This window comes from Equus przewalskii, chromosome 31, assembly GCF_037783145.1.
Source record: "Equus przewalskii isolate Varuska chromosome 31, EquPr2, whole genome shotgun sequence".
Taxonomy (NCBI): Eukaryota; Metazoa; Chordata; class Mammalia; order Perissodactyla; family Equidae; genus Equus; species Equus przewalskii.
The window spans coordinates 10982686-11008945 of record NC_091861.1 but is presented as its reverse complement, the minus strand read 5'-3'; the positions used below and the strand labels follow the sequence as shown (position 1 = coordinate 11008945).

The following is a 26260-nucleotide window of genomic DNA, read 5'->3' as shown; positions in this document are numbered from 1 at the left end:
ATCTCTCAAAGGAATCAAAACGAAAACAAAACAAATTATTTCTCTCCATTTTAAGTGAAGAAAGCAAGTCTGGGGGGAAGTGGTTTACTGTGAAATTAAACAGCAAGTTTAATTTCAGTTAAGCGAGGAGGTGTGAGCTCTTAGCTCTGTGTCTGTCGGCACTTTTGCCCTGATTTTTACGTCTGCTTTGAACCAGATACATTTGTTTAGAGCCTTGTCAACAGGTTATGCAAGAGGAATAACCTGAGAAACACCTTTAAAGAAAGCAAAACCAGGGGCCGGCCTGGTGGCGTGGTGGTTAAGTTTGTGTGTTCCATTTCAGTGGCCCAGGGTTCACAGGTTCGGATCCCAGGTGTGGACCTACACACTGCTCATCAAGCCATGCTGTGGTGGCATCCCATATACAAAACAGAGGAAGATTGGCACAGATGTTAGCTCAGGGACAATCTTCCTCACCAAAAAAAAAAAAAAAAAAGCAAAACCAGACCTGGAGGTGTTGAATTCGGATCCTGATTTATGTCCCTGGATGGAGCTGCAGGATGGAACGCACTGAGCACCCTGGGGTTGGAGGTTTGACCTCGGGCACCAGCAAGCGAGACTTTGTTCTCACCTTCTCTTCCCCTCCCAGCCTCTGCCCCTCTGTGGCTTGTGCACCCACCAGGCTCTGGCACCAAGCCTTCTAGAAAATCTGAAGAGATCTCCTTTCCCCCACGGCTACATTGCTCAGTGGAGTGGTTTGGCTCAAAAAACCATCTTACCTCTAAAAAAAACCACACACACAAATCTATATATTATTAATTTTTGCCACATTTCCCTGTGAATGGTCAAGAGCGTTTGAGATTTTTTACTCAAGAACCATTTGGGCAAACCACAGAGTGTCTCAAATGCAGGCTTTACAAGGACGCTGAGGGCCTTATTTTTTTCTTTATTTTATGTGTAATTTCTACTATAAATTTATGGGAAGAGCTAAAAAAATTTCAAAATATTTTGAGGATGATGACATCCGAAAGTTAAATTCAGTTTACCTGTACTCCCGCAGAGTCAGGAGCTGGAAAAAGATATCACGGGTGCAAACCCCACAACAGCAGCTGCCTAAATCTAAAACTGCAATGTGGTTTGTTTCCCAACCCCACAACCATTTCTGCTGCGGGCACTACCATGCCCAGGGCTATTCGGGGTGCAGGAGGAGATCTGAGATCTGCAGAAGGTCTGAGCTTCAGTCCTGCTTCTGGGTGCTTCCTGGTCACGGGTGCCAGTCAGGGCTTCGCTGACAAAGCACAGTTGCTGGGCAGGGGGACAACCGGGATGATTGCAAGACAGCTGAAGACATCAAGGTCCTCGGCTTTAGCAAGCTGACACACATGGCCCCCAACCCTGCCTGGACGGCTGCCCAGAACCACTCCTTTCCTCTCTACCTTCCCCACCACCAAGACCTTTCCCACTGCTTCTGTGAGGACTCAGTACGTGGGCATGTTACCCGTGCCCAGCATAGGGCTGGCACCTGGCAGGCCCCTCGCCCGTGCTCGTGCCAACCTCAGCCTCCCATCCTGGAGCCCGCCTCTGGAGGCCAGCATTTCCCTTCTCAGGCAGAGGAACAGCTGCTTCAGAATCTTCTGGGCTGCTTGTGGAAAATGCAGCTTCCTGGCCCCACGCTAGACTCTAAAGCCAAATTGGAGGTTCCAGAAGTTTTCATTTTTAACCAACTCCTGAGCCGAGTGTCCTGACAACACTGAGGCCTGGTCTGCTGGGCTTCTAGAGAATGGCCCCCCTTTAACACCCAAGCAGAGCTCCCAGGTGTCAGAGCCCCTCTCCTTCCCTGGGGAGCAGCCTTGGCTCCTCCTGGGTGCCCCAGGGAGGTTCCTCGCCCCAATGAGGGGTAGAAAAATTCATCACACGCAGAAACATTAAAGAAATTGGGGGTTTTACTTACGTAATAGGGCAAGAGAGGATACAAAAGAAGCCTTTTGGTCCAGCATGTAAAGGGAAAGCTCTAAAACTCAATTTCTTGTAGGGTATGGACCCCGATATGTTTTAAAAGAACCTCGAAAAGAAAGAAAAGGCAGAAAGGTAATCTACAACATGGATGCCCTGTCGCTGAGGAAATGACTACTCAGGCTGAGCGACAGTTCAGAGAAGTCCATCTTCCGTACATGGGAATCTGGCTCCCAGGACAATCCCGCGAGATTGCAACTTTCGAAATTTCTGGGTTAATTCTTAACCAGACTTCAAGAATTTCAGGGCCAAATGTGCTTGGCCTTATTGTGTCTCTGATTTAGAGGTGGGATGCAGAAGGCCTTCCTTAGACAAGCCTCAGCACCTCTTGTCCCTTTCCAGGTCACGCTTCCATGTCCCCAAGGCAACCTGGTGGGCTTCTCCGAGGCTGGTCAGCATCACTGGGCCACTGGGGCTGGCGTCCTCCAAACCCTCCACTGGCTCCTTCCTCCCGTCGTCCTTTCCTGTGACCAGCAGGCCACAGAGACCTGATCTCTTTCCCACTAACTACTAAATGCTTCTTCTTCCACTTACATCTCTTCTTCTCCTTGACTCCCAGTGCGGCCAGGCAAGCTACAATTATCTTACATGTGTGAAAATGTACCACTATCAACTTTTATCATTTGAGCTAAAACAAGACCATTTGTTTTCTCTTTTCTTCACAAACATTACTGATGCAGAAATTGGGTCCAAGTTCATCTTCAGCATGAGCCTCCAGAACGGGAAGTTGAGTCTGGGTTCATGGCTACAGCTTTCTCCTGCACCTATTCCTTTTTCTGTCCATCTGCCTGTCTTCCCATCCTCTCCACTTCTCAGTGCCACCTTGTTGGGCTTGAGGCCTCAAGTCAAACCTCCTTGGCATGGCCTGGGAAACTTTTTGGGTAGGTGTTGTCACCGATCCTGCAGACTGATCAGCAATAACTATTTTGGACTTCTGGATATTCTGGAAACAAAGTCAGAACAGTGGCCTCTCATGGGGGTTAGCAGAGGGGCATGGTAAGAGGGACCTGCTCTTTCTTTCACCTCCCTATAGCAGTCCACGGGTCATCCTTGGGGAGTGTCAGGCCCAAGATCCATGACCACCCTAACTTTGAATCCAGGTGAGATGACATCAAACTGGGCAGCACAGAAGAGGAAAGGATGCCACAAAGGCAGCCAATGTGAGCTCATGGGCCTCAGAGGGGTTTCAGCACCAGCCATGGCATCTCAGGTCACCCAGCCTCCCCTGGCCCCCACCTGGAGCCGAAGGCCGGGCCCACCTAAGATCTCCCAGTGCTGATACCCCAGACCTGGCTCCTGTACTCCCACTTCTCTCATCCAACATCCTTCTACTTCCTTCATACCTTTCTCCTACTTACTGGTTCCTGCTCTAAACCATACACTTTCATTTCCAGGTGTAGCGTCTCCCTCTCTCCCAAGACAGCACCTTTCATCAGCCTGGCGTGGAAGAGGAGTTAAGCAGCTGTCAGGAATGAACTAATGGTACTGGGCAGCTGAGTCAGGAGGTCCATGACCTCAGGCAGCCACAGACGTGTGGCTGGCCTGGACACGACAGCCCTCAGGAGCACTCCGCATACAAGCTGCAACTGAACCTGCCATCCCTCGCTCCCTCCTGGCCAACTGCACGTTCGTGGCAGAGAAGGGCAAAAGTGACAAGCTTTTATCTACTTTGAACAGTCATGACACACCATCAACACAGTTTTCAAAGCATCATAGCCTTCAAAGAGATTTTTCTTCCTTCCTTCTTCTCAAGCCTGTAATTAAACTCCTGGTGACAAAGGGGTGGAGGAAGGAGATAGGGGGCAGAACTGCAGACACAAACAGCTCCTTTCCTGCCCTCAGAACCGAGGCAGCCAAGGGCTGTCAGCCTGCGACCTTTCCAAGAGAATATGACATACAATATAACCATCTCACTCCAGGTCAAAACCCTTTCTTATCCCTCATAATCACCACTCTGCCTCCCACCCAGAGTGCTCATATCTGTCAAGTGTTTGCCTCCACGCCAGCCCGCTGCCACCTTCACATGAAGGCTCCGGTGTCAGCAAACCAGCTCTAAGCTCTGCGGGATTGTCCACTGGAGCCATCCGTGTCCAAGAGACGTGACCAGGTGGGCGGGGATGGCTCATTCATAACACTCATCCAATTCAACACAGACATTTTTTTCTTCCGAGTATTTTGAGGGTTCAAATCTGAAATGCTCCTGGATTTGCACTGTTCTCGGGGCAGTGGCTTCCATCCACTCTTGTGGCGTCTGCCCCAGCAGCTCCCATTAGCGGACCAACGCCACCACGCTGGTGGCTACTCCGAATGGGGCGGAGTAGGCCGCCGCGAATCCCTGCAGGCCGATGACGACGTAGCGGCAGCCTTTGGTGATGACTTTCCCCACATTCTATTTTTTGGAAGAGAAGAGAAAAGCACGGGGTTAGTTTAGGCCACATTGTCACCCCTCAGGCACCATGGTGACATACTTAATCACTTTGCCTCCTTTTCCCAGGACCAATGAGCCAGTTACCACCTTTCCACATCTCTGGCATCCCGTCCCCACCCCCAACATAAGAACATGTGGGGGCTCAGAAGAGACTTTGTCATCCTGCAAAGTGCTTTCAAGCACTGCGTATTTCCACATGATTCAGACATCCTCCTGGAAACAGCAATGAGGCTGCTAGTTCTAAAAACCAAACAACTTTTGTTTTAGTTTTTAAACCAAAGCCCACTCTCTTCTCTGTTCCAACGAAGTTACTGGATCATCCAAAGGCTGGGTCAAGTTCTGCTTCATTCTCCTTATCTGAGAGCCCATCCTGTCCTCCCCCTCCCACCAGGGCATATTCCTGTCCAACGCCCACATTTTCTTTAAAGTGTGCTACTATTCCTGAAACCGAGAGCTAACGAGTTATAAAATTTCCCCTAGGGGAAAAACTTGGAGATAAGCTTTGCTAATGACAGCTGTGCACATTTAACATAATCAACTCTTGTTCAAAACTACCCAGGTCTTTCTGCCCCTTCTTAGGATATGAGCGAGCTGTCTTTCCCAGGAAGTCAAGGTCCAGATGTCAAGATTCAGCCTCACAAGGCCAAAGGCAGGCTGAAGATAACAACTAACCAGAAAAATCCAGACCGTCAAGGAAAAAGAAATTCACTCCTCAAGGCCAAATGCAGGCTAGCAGGAAGGCACCAACGAGCAAGACCGTATGCTCCCCGTCCCCTACCTAAAAGCCCCGATAAAAACCCCTACCTTTTTCCCTTCGATGGGGTGGAGCTGAGTTCTAACTCTCATCTCCTCATCTGGCTGCTTTTCGATAATAATAAACCCTCTGTCCTTGCCACAAGCCTGATGTTTCAGTTATTGGCCCTACTGTGCTACAGGTACAAGAACCTGTGTTTGAGCTCGGTAACATTCTCTGATTGCTGTGATCCACAGAAGTCTTGGGTTTCCATTACACTTATAAACTCCTGGAGGGTAAGGACTGGGCCATGTTTTCTTGGTATCCACTCCTTCTCCTCCTTTTCTGTAAGGCCTGCTGCTAGACAGGGGTGTCCAAGGGATTCAGATGGAATTGCAACAGAAAAATTAAGATCACCACCACGACTAACACTGATTGTGCTGTTGCCCCCAAGTCTTTCTCTTCTCCACTCTCAACTTCTGTCATCATTCTTGATGACAGTGATATCCATGTAGATGACCTGAATCTTGTCTCTCGGCCCTCTGACTTTTCTACCCAATAAACACTTGAAATTCCTAGTTTCACTTAAAATCCCTGATCACAGTCACAAACTTCACTTTGACTTCCAACACTGCCTTTCAAACCTACTCTGTCTGTCTAGTAGGCTGAGTTCCCCTCTCTCCCAGATACTACTTTTCCTTTCTCCGCAAGCCTCCCCACCCTCAACACACACAGACACATAGTCTCCATACCTTCGCTAGATGATCCCACTTCATCTTTCACTGAAAAGAGCAGAAGTCACTGGGGAACCCATTCATCTTCCTGGCACTGTCTACAAACCCATACCTGCCCTGGCTTCTCCCACTTTGTTCCAGCAGAAAAAATTGCCCTCTTCCCCCAAGGCCATTCACTTGACACTTGCTGTTGGTACCCTCTCTCGGTTTGACCTTGGCTTCCCCTGCTCCTGCATCATCATTCTCCTCTTCCCCATTGGATCACTCCCATTAGCTTACACAAATGCTCAGATATCACCTTGAGTCCACATCCTTCTCTACGTCCCACCCGGGGTCTCTGCTCTCCATATGCTAAACCAATGGGAAGAGCCATCCCCACATACTGCCTCCACTTCCTCCATTCTTGTTCCCTCTTACTCTGGCTCCTAGCGTCACCCATCCAAGACTGCTTGGTCCTGGCCATCTGCAACTGCCATGTTGCCTGATCCAATGGACGCTTTTCTCTCCTCCCTTCCCTGGCTTCTCAGCAGCTTTTGACATACTTCATGAAACAATCATTTGGCCTCTTTGGCTCCATATTTTCTTGGTATCCCCTACCTCACAGACAGCCCCTCCTCAGCTTTCTTTATTGGATTATCCCTTCTACCAAACTGTAAACTGATGGAGTTCTGCACTACTCAGTCCTGGGTCCTCTTCTCTATTTTTTATTTCTTTATTTGAGTATAATCTCTCCTTAAATGGTCTCATCCATTTCCAATGATTTTAAGTACCTCCCGGATGTGGATAACTTTTAAATTTATATCTTTGGCTCAGACTCAAATATTCCACTCTCTACTTGAGGTCTCCACTTTTTGAGACCTTGTGATTTCTCTGGCATACACCCTCCCTTGTTGCACTAAGCAGATACAGTCATGCATTGCTTAACGACAGGGAGACGTTCTGAGAAACGTGTTAGGCGATTTTGTCATTGTGCGAACATCATAGAATGTACCTATACAAACCTAGATGGTGTAGCCTACTACACACCTAGGCTGTATGGTACTAATCTTATGGGACCACCATTGTATGTGCAGTCCGTCCTTGACTGAAACATCATTATGTGGTGCATTACTGTAAACCTAACTTGGATTGGCTGCCAGTATGTTCCTCGTGGCCTTTGGCTATCAGGCTTCAACAAGAAGAAAGCATGAAGGAGCTACATCTATCCAGGATCATACAGCTGGTAAAAGGCAGAGCTGAAGTCCAATCCCAAAGAAATCTCATCTCAGGGACCCCGTCCTTAAGCCCCACATTATACTTCCCTTCTTTAATGAAGGCCCCGTGTAACCTTGTAGCCAACTGCTTGCCTCCTGGGCTTAAATTCCAGCTCAATCACTTATTTAACTTTCCTTGGGCTCAGTTTCCTCACCTATAAAATGGGAATATTTAGTAACCACCTCATTGAGTTGTTGCGAGGATTAAATGGGTTCATACAAGGAAGGCACTTAGAACAGAGCCTGGCGTAAACTCCAGGTAGTACACGTGGCCCCAAACGTCAGCTATTCTTACTGTAAAACAACATTTGCCTCCTTATATTACATAGTAGTTTAGGTGGGTGGTGCTAATACATAAATCAAAGATATTCTGTTATCTGTTCAGGAAAGTTTCTTAAGAGTATACTTTCCTATTAGTCCTGGCTTCAGCTTTCATCATCCTCACGATAACAGAATGAGGGTGGGAACATTCTAGTGCTTATCACTGTAGCCCTAGTACCCAGAAAGGGCCTGGGGCTTCCTTTGGTGGCTCTCGGACTAAAGGAGGAGCTCTGGGAGAGCCAGGAGCATCAATGGCTTCTCTAGACACTGATTCCCAGGACTCTGCCCTTTCAACTTCTCAATGAGACATTAGGGTGCATGCGTGTGCGTGTGTGTATGGCGGAGTGATGTTGCTAAGAGATTCATCTCTATAAATGCATAATAAGATTCAGTGGGAGAATTTTTCTTATCTGTTTGAAATAACAACAACAACAAAACTGTTCTCTGGGAGCAAGTACAACAGTCAAGAGCATCCTTTATAAGCAATGCCATCAGAACCATGGATGACCTGCATTACACTTGACATTTGGGGTGTTTGTGCATCCATTTTCCTCAGCTGCAGTTTTTAAAAAAACTGCTTGTCACTTCATCTTTGCAATTTAGAAAAAAGCTACAAAAATAGCTCATTAGCTGGAATACTGTCAAAACACAGATTTGAGAAAGGTGATGAAAGGAAATGTAAATATCTTTCAATGATCATTTCAGCATCCTTCCAGGGAGCAGAGTTTGAATTCCTTGATCTTAGTAGAGCTTTCGACCCAAATAATCTTGCAGAGGGGCGGAGGGCAATGTGGGAACACGGGAAAGCGTGGTAGGTTGAATAATGGCCCCCCAAGATGCCCAGGTCTTAACCTCCAGAATCTGTGAATATGTGACCTTATATGGTAAAAGGAACTTTGCAAATGAGATTCAATTAAGGATCTTGAGATGGGGAGAGTATCATGGATTATCCAGGTGGGCCCAATTATAAGGATTCATATATCTTTATAAGGCTCCAAATAAGGACAAAGGTCCTTTTAAGAGGGATGCAGGAAGAATTAGAGAGAAGGTGATGTAGTAACAGAAGCAGAGGGGCAGAGAGAAAGCGACAAGCAGATGCTATGCTACTGGCTGTGAAGGTGGAGGAAGGGGACCTCTTTGAAGCTGGAAAGAGCAGAGAGATGGATTCTTCCGTGGAACCCCAGAAGGAACCAGCCTGCCGACTTTAGCTCAGTGAGACTGATTTTGGACTGCTGGCCTCCAGAGCTGTAGGAGAATAAATTTGTGTTGCCTTGAACCACTCTGTCTGTGGTCATCTGTTACAGCCATCATAGGAAACTAGCACAGGGAGAGAGGCATTCTAGGGGGTCCTGGGTATTCAACAAACCCTCTGATGTCAGAGATCCCCTGCCCCCTCCAGTTTCACAAAGGAAACCAGCTCTCAATAAAGGTTACTTTCTCCTGATAGAAAGATCAGGCCTTCAGCGGTGACCTTTGGTCAGGTCCCAGGCACAAAGCCGAGGCGGGCGGGAGGTTATAAAAGCTGATTTCTTTCTGAGTTAGAGCTCATTAAAAGCTAATCAGGAAGAAACAGCCATTGGGCCTCTCCTCCAGCTCTTAGATAACAGCCAACAGTTACAGAAGCTTTGTCACAGGCCACGTGCTAAGATCTCAACACCCATTAACTCACATACTCCTTACCACACCCTACCAGTAATCCCATGTTACAGCTGAGGAAACTGAGGCAGAGAGAGGCAAGCACAGCCCGAGGGATTATAACACACCACCAGTGCCCTTGACCTAACCACCTACTTGGAACGTGGGGACATTTTTCTCCCTCTTGAGCTCAAGGTTACTGCAATACCCTATAGTTTCCTTCCCCAACCCTCTTCTAGCTGCCCACTTAACACAAGTTAATTACTTTCCTTATCTACACCTCCCCTGTGGCTCTCAGAGATGCCTGGGAAAGGGGACCTGTTACTTTAAGCTAAGCTTTGGGTTTCATCCCCTCACCCCAACTGCTTGTGCACAAGCCGGAGCCAGGTGCGGCCCCGCCCCCAGCTCGAGCGGCCTTGAACAGTGGCTAAACTTCCTCACACGCCAGTTTCCTCCACTGCGAAATGGGGATCCACAGCTTTCCAAGGTTGTTGGCAGGATTCAGAGATGACGCTTGTGAAATGTGGGGCAGAGCGCTCCGCACCCTGTAAGAGCACAGCAAACACATGTCCCCTCCCCTCCCCCGGACCCGGAAAATGGCACTTTAAAAACAATTAACACACCGTATGAACACCAGTATCATTCCTTAAAAATCGGCTGGGAACCGGAGTCCCAGGCACACAGCCTAGGGAGCCCAGACCTCCAGGAGAGCCGGACTGCTCAGCACTGGGGTCGAGCCCTGCTTGGGGCCATGGGCCACGGGGAAGGGAAGCCTACCCTTCCACATTTCACAAAGGCCAAGGACCTTTCTTTAAATAGAAGCAGGAAGGGATGTGGGCAAAGGATTTGAGCAGTTAACAGAAGAATAGGAACTTTAATCACCCCTCCTGGAAGGAAAAACGATTGTTAATAATGTGGAGCCCTTTGTGGACCACTCCTTATTCCACTGGACCCAAGTATGGTAAAATTTCACCTGGCCACTAAAGCAGGAATTAATCACCTTTCCGCGTTTCTAGCTGAGCCGTGGCTGTTCGAATGGATTTTCAGCAAAGAGGGCCCGGCTGTTTTCCTCTTCCACATGGGTGCCTAACCGGTCACCCCCTCGGTTGCCTCCGAGAAGGTGGAAGCTGAAGCTGCACTCTGGATGCCAGACCTTCTCTATCCAGTGAATTTTTTTCTCTTTTTTAAAATTAAAAAGTGAAATTCACATAACATAACAATTAACCATTTTCAAATGCCCGGTTCAGTGGTGTCGAGCACACTCACAACGTTGTGCAACCACCACTTCAATCTGCTTCCAAAACATTCTCATCACCCCCAAAGGAAAAGCCATACTCATTCAGCAGTTGCTCTCCACTCCTCCTTACCCCCAGTCCTTGGCAACCAACAACCTGCATTCTGTCTCCCTGGATTTACCTATTCTGGATATTTTCTGTAAATGGACTCATACGTACAAAAGATGCCCTAGTGCGTCTGGCTTCTTTCACTAGTATAGTGTTTCAGAGGTTCATCCATCTTGTAGCATGTACTTACTTCCTTTTTATGGCTGAATAATATTCCACTGTAGCCAGCCTGGTGGTCTAGTGGTTAAGATCCAGTGCTCTCAGCACAGCTGGAGTTTGTTTCCCAGTCAGGAACACCACCACCCATCTGTCGGTTGTCATACTGTCGCAGCTGCGTGTTGCTGAGACACTGAAAGTTCTGCCACTGAGATTTCAAATACCAGCAGGATCACCCATGGTGGACAGGTTTCAGCAAAGCTTCCCAACTAGATAGCCTAGGAAGAAGGGCCTGGCCACCCACTTCCAAAAAAATCGGTCATGAAAACCCTATGAATAGCAGTGAAGCACGTCTGATACAGCACCAGAAAGTGAGAGGATGGCACAAAAAGATGGGGCAGGGTGCTGCTCTGCTGGATATGGGGTCCGTAGGAGTCAGAATTGACTTAACGGCACCATCAACAAAAAATATTCCACTGCATGTATGCACCACACTTTGTTTGTTTATTTATCAGTTGACGGACATTCGTGTTTTTTCCACCACTTAGCTATTGCAAATAATACTGCTTTGAATATGTGTGTGCATATATATATTTGTTTGAGTATCTATTTTCAATTCTTTTGGGTATGTCCACAAAAGATGACACGAGTCATATTAAAAGAGAGCTGGAGCAGCCATTTCAGAGGAATTGCCTTGCATGTTTTGTTTTCTTTATCTTCCAAACCGGACCAGACTGCCAACATTCCAAGAAGTCAGTAAGGACAAGAAGATCCTGTTTGTAAGAGCTGATGAAACTGGACTTTGCTGATGATCAAATCACTGCCCCATCAATGAAGTCCGAGTCTAGCCTTTGGCCTGATGACCGCATCTCAAGCCCATCTGTGAAGCACAAACCTAGCCTCACCTCATCCAGCACCAATGAACTCTTCCTTAATACAACTCACCTCATCTTCCTCCCTTTTTCCCATAAAAACCCTCAGCCCCTCTCCTGTAATCGGAATACTATTTGGGTTTCTACCCTAATCTGTGCTCCCCGAATTGCAGTTTTTTGATCCCAATAAATGCTTTGCCTCTTAAACTGGTCTCTGTTTTTGCCGGAGGACAGTATCTAGGAGCGGAATTGCTGGAACATATGGTAATTCTATGTTTACGTTTTTTGAGGAACTGCCAAATTGTCTTGCACAGCAGCTGCACCATTTCATATTTCTACCAGCAGTTCACAAGAATCCCAATTGCTCCACATCTTTGCCAACACTTGCCATTTTCTTTGCTTTTCTTTCTTTTTTTGTGTGTGAATACAGCTATCCTAGTGGGTGTGAAGTAGTACCCCACCATTAACCTGTGAAACCTTCGCTCATCCTCTGTGCCCAGTTTTCATGTCACCACTGGTCTGAAACTTCCCTGACTTTACAGCCTTATCCCTCAGGATTAACTGCCCGGCTCTGCACCCTGCAGCTCCATGGTGGTGCCCCAGCAATGCCAGCGTCTCCCTGGGAGGCTGCAGACTTCTCTGGGGCAGGACTGCATCATATCCGTTTTTGTATCTCTGGGGCTTAGCACAATGCCGGGCACCCAGTGAGCACCCAAAAAACATCATCAAGTGCCAGCCTCTGAGCTGAGATGTCCACATTATCAGTTCACTGGCTGAGAGGCAAATGTGGCTTCTTTGCGTTCAGTTGGGACCACAAAGAAGGAGGACGGTCTGAGCACGACCCTAAGTCTGAAAGTTCCAACTTTACAGCTTTTATTCATCTATTTGACCACTGCTTGTATACTGCTGCCTAAGCTGCTGACACACCTTTAAAGACGATGATAAACCTAAGCTTCCAGGTATGGAGACTGGATGGTTTCAGGTATGACAAGAGGCCACTGGAAGATACAGCTGGACAATAAATCCCATATGGCCTTTGGCCTTTGGCCTTTGGCCAGGACACTATGAGTTACGTGATTTTTTTCTGGCTGGCCTTGTCCAGCCCCAGGGAGCAGACCTGGGAACTGCCTTTGGGCTTTGATCTCTGAGCATGAAACTGTCATTTTATCCCATACTCATATTCACATTCTCTCTCTCTCTCCCCCTCTGTTTCCTCCCGGCAAAGGCAAATGTTAATGGTTGCAGGGAGGGGAGTACAAAGATAGCCGACCAGGAGAAGAGAAGAGTAGATTCAACAAGAGCATATTTATGTATTTGCTGAGCTCTCAGGCCCCGGAAATAACCTCGGGAATATTTGAGGGACTAACCCAAACAATTCTCAGCCAGTGGGATATCCCGGAGAGGGTGTTGCTGGAAAGCCGACAAACTGGGCTGCTCCCCACTCTCCAACTGGGTCGGTCACCTTCTACAAGTCACCTAACCACGCCCAGGCCTCAGTATTCCCATCTGTAAAACAGGGATAGATTTCCGTCTACCAACTATACAAGGGAGTGAGAAGACCCAACTAGGATAAGCGCTCCTTGGGAATGTCATTAAGCCGCCAGAAGCGGGGTAGCGGGTGGAGCGGCGCCCAGAGAAATCTCTCACTTAATTTCCCTCCTTTACTTGCAACTTTTTGCTCACTTCCCAGGTCACAGACGAACAGTTTTGGGGGCTCTAGTAGGGGATGCTGGCGAGGGGGTGGGAGTGGGAGGCCGAGGAGGGCGCAGGGGAGGCCTGGAGAGGCTGAGCGCGGTCAGACGGAGGGCACCGACTCCAGCGCCCCCCGGCCGATCAGTCAGGAAGCCCGGGCCGGGCGCCCCGCACACCCCGACCCCCGGGGGCAGCGGGAGGCGCGGGGCCCTACCTTGCCGTACTTCTTCAGCTTCTGCCGGTACCTCCTCTTGGGCTTCTCGCCGGGCGCCGGCTCCTCCAGCGGCTCGTAGCGCTCGGGGAGCACGGCCAGGTGCACCCGCCGCGCGCTCCGGGCCCCCGGGCGCCGCGCGCTCGCCTCGCTCTCCGCCGCCTCGTCCCCGCACTCCAGGTGCTCCAGGATGGCGACCACCTCCTCGTCCCCCTCCGTCCGCCCTCGCCCCCGGGGCCCGCGGAGCGGGAGGCCGCTCGCCGCCTTGCTTCGGAGCCTGGCTCCCACCGCCATGATGCTGCGGCCCCTCCGCCGAAGGTCGGTGCGCGAAGACTCCAACCTTTGCTCCCCGCCTGCGCCTTCACCCCCGCCGCCCGCCCCAGCCCGGACGGGGCGGGAGACTCGGGGTCGCAGCGCCCCCTGGCCGTGGGGCCCGGGATTGCGACCGCTCCACCCGGGCCCTGGCCTCGGGGCGAGGAGCGCTCAGCCTCACCTGTCCGGGTACCACCTGTTGGACAGCGGCGTGAGGGATACACGGAAAGCTCAAAGCACAAAGAACGTAGAAAGTAAGTTCGACCGCACTTGCAGCGAAACAAATGAACCCTGAATAATGAGACTTCATTTGCCCACATTCAAACTGGCAGAGATGATGATCATGATGATGATGATAAAGATTATACTCAGTGCTGGTGAGGAAATGGCAAGACGATCATGTCATATCAATTGTATCATGTCACACTGTATTATCAATACAATATTCATGGGATGCAAACGGGAAGGCAATCAGAAAATATTGATCAAGAGTTCTGAAAAAAGACTATACTTTTTTTTTTTTTGAGAAAGATCAGCCCTGAGCTAACATCTGCTGCCAATCCTCCTCTTTTTGCTGAGGAAGACTGGCCCTGAGCTAACATCCGTGCCCATCTTCCTCTGCTTTATATGTGGGACGCCTACCACAGCATGGCTTGCCAAGTGGCGCCATGTCCGCAGCCGGGATCCAGGCCGGCAAACCCCGGGCCACTGAAGCAGAACGTGTGCACTTAACCACTGCACCACCAGGCCAGCTCCACGACTACACTTTTCTGTAGGGATCTATGATAAGAAAATATTCGGAAACGCAAAGCAGCGTGTGCACGGTGTCAGTCACAGTCAGACATCAGTGAAAAAGTGGAGCAAATCAACAGGAATGGGCAAGCTAAGTTCTGGCGCCAGTATATGACATTATGTGATGTAATCATTAAAATCATGTTCAAGAATATCACTCTGGTAGATTTGCATTCTCAGTGTGCTGTGAATCTCAACCTGTTCAGGATGGCTTATTTTCTAATGTGGGTAAATGTCTCTTAATTCTTGGAAACTTAGAGTTAAGTATAAAATAGTACGAGTTATTAATTTCATTAATATTTTATTATTAAAATGTGTGATAACTTTAAGAATGATTTGAATATATTGCTATAAGCACATAAAATATTTGTAATTTATATTTATTATTTACAATTTTATAATATTTGTAAAATATTTACATTTATAATTAGAATATAAAAATTAGTTTAATGATTCCAACTTAAAATGTATAATCAAGTAATTGATTTAGAATTTTAAATTCAAAGGAATAAAAAAAATAAGCTTAATTTACTGTATTTATAAGAATTACATAGTCTTGTACATAGTTGAAGTACTTGAAAAGAACATCAAACATACTAAATTTATAAAAGTCATTGAAAATGTTTAAGATAATTAAATTAAGTGAATGGTAAAAGCCCCCTTATGGTGATTGTTAAATTTTATTAGGTTTGTAAATAAAATAAAATAATATTCGAGTTGGGGTCAGCCCCCGTGGCCCAGTGGTTAAGTTCACACACGCTCCACTTCAGTGGCCCAGAGTTTCCCTGGTTCGGATCCTGGGTGCGGACATGGCACTGCTCATCAGGCCGTGCTGAGGTGACATCCCGCATAGCACAGCCAGAGGGACCTACAGCTGGAATATATGACCATGTACTGGGGGGGTTTGGGGAGAAGAAGGGAAGGAAAAGAAAAAAAAAGATGGGCAACCGATGTTAGCTCAGGTGCCAATCTTTAAAAAAATGTATGCAAGTTGAATTTACAAGGTTAAGGGAAATTAGATTCATGGATTTGTAACTTTTCTAATGTAACTATTAATTTATAAACAAAAAGAGACCCTAACAGACCCTTTTCTGTGTATAAAACTGACTTGAGAACCCTAGACCACGTACAAATGGAGACAAAGTTGAAACGCCCATGGGATCTAAATGCAGTTTTGCCCATACAAAATATTATTCAAATATCACAACATCTCTTAGACATTGCGCATTGGAAAGAGGGTGGAAAGGATGCTGCGTGCCAATCCACGGGAATCTTTCCGTACTGGTCAGAATAAGGAACCTGCCTTTCAAGGGGCAAAAACATTGGAGAGCTAAGATTCATAGAAAGACCTCATCAGTTATTGAGTAAAAAAAAGTTTAGAGACCTCAGAGTCTTAAGAATAATTGCTTATTTGGAATAACTTGCATAGAAACAGTTACAGATATTTAAGTGAAAACAGTTTCCATTTGTAAACATAGAAAGACTTTATAGTTTAATCTTTGGTTTTGTAATAAACGTCTGAATTTGGAAAGAAGGAAAAAAAGGAAGTGGGGAGGAGATCTGTATGGACTTGAAGTTTTCTGAATTAAAGTTGTTTAAAACTATTAGTTTATTTTTATAGACTGGCTTAGGCTCAAGAAGAAGTGTATCTCTGGAGCTGATAAGGACTGGTTATAAACAACGGAACAGATACAACAGGTTTCACTTTCCAAAGATTGCAACTCAAAGTGAGCGGGGAGCAGTTTTGCACCCCAGCTAAGTCTTGGATTTTGAGCAGCCCAAAAAAGGGAAGATGGTCATCCCCACCCCTTCTTAGGTTAAAAAATTTATTTTTTTAAAAGATTATTTTTAATTTGAGTCCTTCTATAGTAAATATCTTTTAGTTCAAAAGGTGATAAAACAGACGGCATATAGAAAGGAGAAATGTAACATCTGACTTAACATTTTAAGTATTTTCTTAAGGTGGTAATCCCATACATGCAGATCCCGTTGAAGGCAAAATTGGGAATTTCAGGTGAAGGACATTTTCATTTCTCTTAAGGGGTTGGATTTCTGCACCAAACTAAAGAGCACAGATTTGAGGTAAATACAATGTAAACATGAGTTACAGTTAAGGGATGTTACAACTAAAATTTGCTACAATCGTTAAAACTGGGGTCTTCCATAAATTGTTTCTCTTGAAATATGAAGAAGTGTTAAAAGTTTTGTTTTCTCTTTCCGGGAGAGAGCCAGCCTTCTCCTGTCTTGTGGCTACCGTGAGGGGCTGATCTTTGAGCTCGTCAGCGTTTGGACTGGGAGGGGATGGGGGCTCATTGTCAGCGTTTGGGCTCACCTCTGACTTCAACTCCAGCAGGGCCCTGGCATCCACCACTGTGCGAACGATCGAGAAAGCCCACGTGCTGTCTGCTTTCTGCTGCTCCTCCTTTGCGCTTTCTCAGCACGATTCTGGGGCTGAGGGGGCAATTGCAGGGCTGCATGATTTGCTCTTTTTTTATCTAGGGTTCTTTCAGATTCCAGCCTAGGCCGCCAGCCCGCGCTGTAACTGAAAGCTTGGCTCTTTCTCCTTATCCCGGAGGAGTTGCCCCTCAGTGCCAGGCAGGGCCCCTCCTCTGCCCGCCCTCCGGCTCAGACTTGTCCAGCAGCCGGAGCCAGCTGCTCATCCATGAGATGCTTGTCCCTCTGGAATCTCGTTCACAGGCTCCCCTGCATCCACCACTCCTTGATACCACCATAGAATATGATTTTTATTTGTATGTTACCACCAGAGCGAGAGCCTCTTTGATAATTCTATATCAGTAGTCTCCTGTGGAGAAAGCTCTAAGGCGTAACATCTAACATTCAAAATAATTCTTCAACAGTATAATGGAATTATATCTTATTGGGTTGTATTTATCCAAAAACCACAGAAGATTTGGAAAACGACTGAGCTATTTGCACTTAATAATAAGATAATGGGAAAATATATGTGTAGAGAATTAAGCTCAGAATATGACCTTATGAGTTAAAAGAATATTTTTGACAAAACCTAGAAAACCCCCATTGGTATGTATTCTCCCTTGCCAACGGTATGTCATTCTAATATACATATACACATATATATTCTAATATGCATAGATATTCTAATATACATATATATTCATGAATATGTATATACATATACATGTGTACATATATATTCTAATGTATATATGTGTATGTGTGTATATATATATATGATTTTCTTCCTGGAGGTAGATTAAGAAATCTTAACAACCGATACTGTATTTAGAAAACAGAAACATGGAAAATTGTCTTGGCTCATATATACGGTGAAAACTAAATAAATTATTATTATAATTTAGACCTGCAGTTTGATATGACAACACTTAGCATGCACGATATATTGATTGGAAGGGAACACTATCATGCATGACAGAGAAAAGAAAAACTTGAAGCTGGCAGGCAGGTGGAGAAAGAAGGTAATTGAAAATCTCATATTAGGACAGGATTTAGTACAATGAAAATTGGAAACATGAAACTGTAGATTATAAATATATTAGTAGAAATTGAATAGTAGAAGTCAGAATGGGTTTGTCCAGAACACACATATATAAATCTCACACACGTAACTGGAATGAGTCATGGCAGGTGAGCCAGACAGTGACTAGGTGAAATTCCTGCTCAGTCCTTTGAAGACTGAACTGTGGAGGTATTTCAATTTCTCTTCATGATGTCAACTCATAAAACCAAGGTACCTTTTGCAGGGGCTGTAGAGGACGCCAGAAGTAGAAAGTAGAAGCTAAAATCTTAAGAACTCAGAACTGTCCAATGCTGACCCTTCCAGACTGAAAATGAACTGAAATATGTGGATGGAACTTCCATAACCCGCAGAGTGGGAGTTATTTCAGAGTTCTCTGGACCAAAGTAATTTTACTCTATATCCCATGGTGCTAAGGACAAAGGCAAGTACAAAAGAAAATGTGAATTTCATTTAGCAGTTTTATGGTTAGTATTAAGACTGGTGTCACAATTTTGAATCTATTTCTTTTATTGGCCAATAAATAAGTAATCATGTTAGCTTTGCTATAAATCAAGAGCTTCAGAGTGACAGTTATATGAGTCATTTATTATAAAAGGAGGTATAATTATAGTTTGGATATAGGGTTAAGAATTTAAATATTATGGTTGTGAAGAAACATTAGGACTAAATTGAAAATGGCTATGAACTTATTATATATGTTTAGGGCTAGGGCTAGGTATATTTTTATTTTTATATGTTTATTATATTTATCATATGTAATATATATTTATATTTCCATCTCTGTCCACTGCCTACAATTCAGGTCATTCCAGTGGCACAAAGTCAGAGAAACCCCCCTAGCGTTCACAGTTGGTCTCTAATATCAATCTCCACTGGAAGGAATTGGGGCTTAGAAAAGTGGCTGGTTGCATGTCTGGGACACAACAGGCATTAAGATGGCACTGGGATATCTTGTTACCAGAAAGCAAAGACACTTTGAAAAATTTGTGCCTTTTTGTCGAAACGCTACATGGCTTTTTGTAGCGTTAAAGGATTCCTTTGGCTAAATTGTGACATTTTGATCACCAAAAAAGAACAAATGACTACAAAAGAATTGAAACCAATTGAGTCAATGAAAAGGCATTGGTTCATAAGGTATTCTAAGAGCAAAAAGTATATGGTATAAAAAGAATATGGCTATGAAAGACTGTTCTTTTTACATATCATTTTAATATCTCTGTTTTTTGGCCTTGCTAGACTTGCACAGCATGAAAAGAACGCAGAATTCCATCAGTTTCAAGAAAATTTATGAAAGCATTACATTTGGACGGGAGAGAGCCAATGGGGTGGAAGTAGGTGACTTTGTAGCCAGATGGAAAGACATTTAAATAACCTAAGCAAATTAAAAAAGTGCAAAATCCAACTGAAGTGGTGAGGGACCTTCGCCTCTAATCCATTTGTAGGCAGAAGAAATGAGACACGTTATTAGTTAAATCTAGGGAACGTGAGCCGTTTACTTTCCCAGTGCAATGAGGTGTCTTGTGCAGGTGGGACGCAAACACTGCATCCTGGACAGGGGTTCGCTCTGCCCTCTAGTGGTTCCATCTGGTAATAACTGGAACTAACCATTTCAATGTGTCAAAAACTTGAAAAGAAATGGCGTGGCATTTCTGTGCTTTTGGCTGGGATTATATCCATTTAATCTGGTAGCAGGGACTCTCTCACACCGACCAGAACCTTTGCTTGACAAATGCATTGTTACTTAAATGCAGCTCAATAGATGAAACTTTTCTAAAATTGGGCCCACAAAGAAAAATGTGAAAGCGGTTGTTATTGATAAAAATGTGAGAAAGCACTAGCAGCACAGCAAGCTGGGATTCCAGAAGCCGGAGTGCATAACCTGGCTGGGCCAGACTGTGGACGAAATGACTTGCAACATCTTTGAATGCAGTTTCCTCATCAGAGATATGAGGACGTGAATGAAATGACTTCTCAGGCCACATCTGTCTCTGATATTCTGCAAACACCAAGTCTCTAAGAGTTGAAAAATCTGAACCAATTTCTGAGTCTGGATTCATGTCTGTTTCTTTTTTTTAAGCTGCAAGAAAACAAATATTTAATCTCTGGATTGGAGAAGACTTTTTATGAGTAAGAGTAATGAAAGAAATTATAAAGGAAAGACGAATAACTCAGAAGAGAGCACTAAGCGAAGTAAAAGAGAGTGTTGGACACAAATAAGACAAATATTATAACAGCAAACTTTTATTGTGTTCAGATAGCTAACATTTACTGGGGGCATGCGAAGTGCCAGTCATATTCTAAGGGCTCCATGTGATTCCATTTCATGGATTCATTTCTTTCCATACATTCCTTTCCATCCTAACAAACAGGATCATACTTTTAAAAGAAGAAGGTTAAAGAAAACATTACTGCTTAAGTTTTAGATCCCATTTTGTACTTAACATCTGAAGCCAAAAGGCTTGGGTTAGCCCAGCCTTTCCAGCCTCTTGACAAACAGCCTAGAAAAAAAAAAAATTACATCTGCTGTATGCCTATTTTGAAGCCATCTACTTTTCGAATAATAATAATACAAAGAATGCCTTTTTCATTTGATGGGGAGAAGGGTTGCAAGAAAGCCGGAGGGAAAGTGAAAAAGAGGGACTGTCTTTTTAGAGAGAGAACAGAGACCATATTGATGCTAGTGAAATCAAAATGCCATCAGGGCAGAATCTCCAGCATTGTGTTGTTATGGAACCCAAACACAGTAGGGCCAATACCAGCTGCACAGTAGGGCCAATAACTGAAATGTCAGGCTTGTGGCAAGGAAAGAGGATTTATTATTACTGAAAGACAGCCAGATGAGGAGATGGGAGTTAGAACTCAGATCCACCTCCTTGAAGAGAAAAAGGTAGGGGTTTTCATCTGGGGTGTTAGGTAGGGGAGGGGAGCGTGTGCTGGGGTTTTACGTAGGGGATGGGGGGCGTGTGGCCTTGCTGGTTGGCACCTTCCCACCAGCCTGTGTTTGGCCTTGAAGACGAATTTCTTTTCCCTTGACGGTCTGGACTTTTCTGGTTAGTTTTCATCTTAAGCCTGCCTTTGGCTTTGTCAGGCTCAATCTTGACATCTGGACCTTGACTTCTCGGGAAAGACAGCTCACTTATATACTAAAGAGGGACAGGACCTGGGTAGTTTTAAACAAGTTGATTATGCTGAATATGCACAGCTGCCCTTAGTAAAGCTTCTCTCAGAGTTTTTGTTCTCTTCTTCTAGCCCAGGAAAGATTTAACTTCTTCGTGCTCAATTTCAGTGTTTTCTAGTACTTGTCAATATTCTTTCCCCAAATCAGTCCACTCTGAAGACAAAAGGAGATGTTAAGATGCAAAGTTACCCAAAAGTATACAAATTTGGAATCACTTACCTTGAAAGGAGAACATGGGAAGGGGCCCACTAAATGGAGCTGCAGGCACTGAAACATATGTGTATATATATATGTATATGATTTTACATCATATACACACATACATATGATTTTAGAAAACAATACTCATTCTTCAGAATATATGTCTCCCTAAAGTGAGGACATGCCTCCTATGAGCTGGGATTAGTCTGCCCTTTGCTGTTGTTGCTGTTATCTTTCTTAATCGTGGTAAAATATACCTATATAATTAGCCATCTTAATCATTTATAAGTGTACAGCTCAGTACATTCACATTGCTGTGCAACCAGTCTCCAGAACTCTTTTCATCTTAGAAAACTGAAACTGTATACCCATTAAACAATGACTCTCCATTTCCCCTTCCCTCAGCCCTTGGCAACCGCCATTTTACTCTCTGTCTCTATGAAATGGACTACCAGCTACATCACGTAAGTGGAATCATACAGTATTTTTCTTTTTGTGACCGGCTTATTTCACTTAACATAATATCCTTCAAGGTTCATCCATTTTTGTAGCATGTGTTACAACTTCCTTCCTTTTCAAGGCTGAATAATATTCCAATGTATGCATATACAAAATTTTGTTTATCCATTTGTCTGTCAGTGAACGCTTGGGTTGCCTCCACCTTTGGCTGTTGTGAATTAGGCTGCTATGAACACAGGTGTGCAAGTATCTGAGTCCCTGCTTTCAGTTCTTTTGAGTATATACCTAGGAGTGGAATTGCTGGATCATATGGCAATTCTATTTTTCTTCCCTTTTATTCAGCTTTATTCAGGTATAACTGACAAACAAAATTGTAACATATTTAAAGGGTACAAAGTTATATGATATACGTATATGTTCTGTTTTTATGAGTTTGACTTTTTTTTTTAGATTTCCCATATAAGCGATACTATGCTATAAAGGATCCCAAGCTGCTGATGCTCTTCGGAGCTCTCTGACTCAGAGACTCCACCACGCTGCTGAGAGCCATGCCCGAGACACAGACACTTCCTCTCCCGATTCCTCTCCTCTGGAGTTTCCTTGTCCTTTTCTCCTTCGTGGCGGAGGCCCCATGATGCTGTCTCTGGAAGGGCTCCTGCTGTGAGGGACTTCCCCCCTGTGCTGCTCCCTGTCCAAATGACGCCCACTGTCTGCCACTGCCGTCTTGCGGTCATGCTGTTTCCTTGATCAGTCCCCAGTCCTCACACTCACTACAATTATACAGAGAATTTCCCTAGAAATAGACTGGAGGATATATAGCAAAACATTAACAGTAGTTTCTGGATGGCAAGATGTTTATTTTTTTTCTTTTGGCTTACCTATATTTTCTTTTTTTAAAAATTGAGATATAATTGACATATATTAGTTTCAGATGTACAATATGATTCGATATATGTGTACACTGTGAAATGATCAACACAATAAGTCTAGTTAACATCCATCACCACACAGTTACCAATTTGTTTCCTTGTAATGAGAACTTTAAGATCTACTCCCTTAGCAATGTTCAAATATACAATATTTAATACAGTCACCATGCTGTACATTACATCCCAAGGACTTACTTATAACTGGGAAGTTTGTACCTTTGACCACTTTCACCCATTTTGCCCACCTTGCATTCCCCTGCCCCTAGCAACCACCAGTCTGTCTCTGTATCTATGTGGGTTTTTTTAGATTTCACATATAAGCGAGATCATAAGCAGTATTTGTCTTTCTCTGACTTATTTCACTTAGCATAATGCCCCCAAGGTCTATCCATTTGTCGTGAATATCAGGATTTCCTCCTTTTTTATAGCTGAATAATATTCCATTATTCATACACACACACACACACACACACACACACACATAAATATATACACACCACATTTTCTTTATCCATCCATCCATCAGTGGACACTTAGGTTGTTTCCATGTCTTGGCTATTGTACATAATGATGCAAAGAACATGAGGGTGTAGATGTCTTTTTGAATTAGTGTTTTTGTTTCCTTCAGATAAATACTCAGAAGAGGAATTGCTGGATCATATGGTAGTTCTATTCTTAATTTTTTGAGGAACATCCATACTGTTTTCCATAGTGGCTGTACCATTTTATATTCCCACCAAAAGTGTACAAGGGTTCCCTTTTCTCCACATCCTCACCAACACTCGTTGTCTTTTTGATAATAGTCATTCTAACAGGTGTGAGATGACATCTCATTATGGTCTTGATTTGCCTTTCCCTGTTGATTAATGATGTTGAGCACATTTTCATGTACTTGCTGGCCATCTATATGTCTTCTTTGGGAAAATATCTATTCAGATCCTCTGCTCCTTTTTTAATTGGATTGTTTGGGGGTTTTTGTTGTTGAGTTCTTTATATATTCTGGGTATTAACCCCCTATCAGATAATACAATTTGCAAATATCTTCTGCCATTCTTTATGTTGCCATTTCGTTTTGTTGATGGTTTCCTTTGCTGTGCAGAAGCTTTTTAGTTTGATGTAGTCCCACTTGTTTATTTTTGCTTTTATTGTCTTTGCTTTTGGTGTCAAATGCAAAACAAAATCATCACCAAGACCAATGTTATGGAGCTTACTGCCTATGTTTTCTTCTAGTTTTTCGGTTTCAGGTCTTAGAAGTTGGGGTACCAAATGTGGGGTTCAAACTCTTTTCTCTTCACGGAGAAGCTGGAAGTTGAGTTTCCTCTCGACTGAGGGTCACTGAGCCAGGAGTGGGGTTTATGACAAGATTGTGTCTCAGCTTCTCCCACCTGTTTCGATGTGGGTTTTCTCTCATTCATCCAAGTGTAGGAGTTGCTCAGCTAGCTTTTTGATTTCTCTCAGAGGGAATTGTTCCATACGTAGTTGCCAATTCAGTGTGTCCATGGGAGGAGGTGAATTAAGGATCCTCCTACATTGCCATGTTGAACTGCAACCGCCTATCTATATTTTCTAAATTTTCATGGAACAGGTGTCACTTTTATGAGAAAAGGAATTATTCTTTAAACAGGATAGAGTATGAGATTATTTTTATTGCTATTCTGAATTATTTTATGACTCATGGATGGAAAAGACTCATAACTGGTTAAATGAAATACACCCAGATTCATGGATTGTCCCCATACTCGTGCTTCAGGCCCCTCCCAGTGCAGGATGGAGCTGGGAGGGATGAGGCTGGGCAAGAGGGATGTGCTTTGGGACAATGGTCTTCTTTGTGCTCTTGTATCTGGCCCTGCAAATATTTAGGGCACACTGGCCTTGTCCCCTTTGCTGTTGAAGCAGCAACAGCATGACCAGCTTTGGGAGACAGCTTATAGTAGATTCAGCATAATAAGAGCCCTTTCAATCCATGATATATGGATTCTTGGACTAAGTTTATTCCCAGTTAATCTAGACGTGGATAACAATAATCTATACAAATTACTATTAGAGTTGAAAAACTTCTTCAAAGTGGGTACAGTGATATCCAACTTCAGAATGCCTCACGTAGAATAATTTAACTACTGATGGCATAAAGGAAAAACAATCAACTGAATATAACTCAGGCTCCAGTGTTACATAATTAGCATCTTGAGAATCTGTAATGAACTCTAGTTGGCTTTGCTCATATATACAAAGACATCAGTTGGACATTATATAAAGTGTTTAAGAAAATTTGACTTCCCACAAACATTAAATTAGGTGGGGTGTTCTTTCATTTCACTTGCTTTGCTCCCCATGGCGCCATCTAAGTTAAAATATGACTTAGGTAGTAATGATCTGAGACTAGGGTGCCTCGAAAGCCAGCTTTTTTCAACTTTGTATTCCAATTTTCAAAGTAAATACCACTTTTCTTTTAAAAGTATTTCTTCTTACAAAAATAAAAGATCAAGATTGAAATGCCACTTCCACAAATTTGGTCTATATTTCAAATATTACCACCAAACCACTGAGTGAGCAGCAATGACTTAGGAAATTTCACAGAATATGTCTATTTGCAATGATCATACAGTAGAGCTTTTACTATCTAGGCAGAATTATTAATTTTTTTTTTGAGGAAGATTAGCCCTGAGCTAACTGCTGCCAATCCTCTTCTTTTTGCTGAGGAAGACTGGCCCTGAGCTAACATCCGTGCCCATCTTCCTCTACTTTATATGTGGGACGCCTACCACAGCATGGCTTGCCAAGTGGTGCCATATCCACACCCAAGATCTGAACCAGCGAACCCCAGGCCGCCGAGAAGCGGAACGTGCGCACTTAACTGCTGTGCCACCAGGCCAGCCCCTAGGCAGAATTTTTTTAAAAGACCCAAGACGACGTTTCTTACATATGATATTCCATATCTGTAAATGGTTTGGGGAACTTCTTGCCATACTACACAGTATATGCTAAGGGCCTTGACAAAAGTTGAAATACGGTACTAGCTGTAAGTTTTTTTCCAGATAATTCATCGTCATCATATATCCCCCTCCTTCACACACCTCTCGCTTTATACTCATGAAAAGGTATTGTAGTGTTCTGTCACATACACAGAAAATGCAAATGATGTTAGAGACCGGCGAGATGAATGAAAAAAATACTTATTTTTTAACCACGTTGGCTTTACAAAAAATTATAAATGCCATGTAGACAAGTTTCTACATATATGTATAATCTAATTTTTGACAATAAATAATTTAGTTAGAATATTAATTTAGAGAAAGAAAAATATTAAATTATGTATAGCGTAAAATAAAGAGAATTCATTTTTAATGTTTCCAAACCCCATGGACACCGGGTATATGATTCTCATATTTGAAAACATCTATAGTTACTTACTGTTCCTCCAAGCACCATTCATTGGACCATAAGGACATATTCTCTATTTGAGTTTCTGATCACATCTTAGCTGATAACACCCAAATAT

The 26260-nt window shown here is 44.1% G+C and overlaps 1 protein-coding gene across 1 annotated transcript; it reads right to left on the bottom strand.

The window, feature by feature from the left end:
- Positions 1-1904: 1904 nt before the first annotated feature.
- Positions 1905-13762, bottom strand: C31H1orf115 (chromosome 31 C1orf115 homolog). Its single transcript, XM_008533072.2, has 2 exons — positions 13374-13762; positions 1905-4381 (listed from the first exon to the last, which is right to left on the bottom strand). Exons 1-2 carry the CDS (start codon positions 13662-13664, stop codon positions 4262-4264), a joined length of 411 nt encoding a protein of 136 aa, XP_008531294.1. The 5' UTR covers positions 13665-13762; the 3' UTR covers positions 1905-4261.
- Positions 13763-26260: the final 12498 nt, after the last annotated feature.

What these genes read in the sequence shown, in the direction of transcription:
- C31H1orf115 (XM_008533072.2), bottom strand. Translation starts at nt 13,664, where the DNA reads ATGGCGGTGGGAGCCAGGCTCCGAAGCAAGGCGGCGAGCGGCCTCCCG. An exon ending in AGCTGAAGAAGTACGGCAAG is followed by an intron (nt 4,382 to 13,373) that starts GTAGGGCCCCGC and finishes TCCAAAAAATAG; the next exon opens with AATGTGGGGAAAGTCATCAC.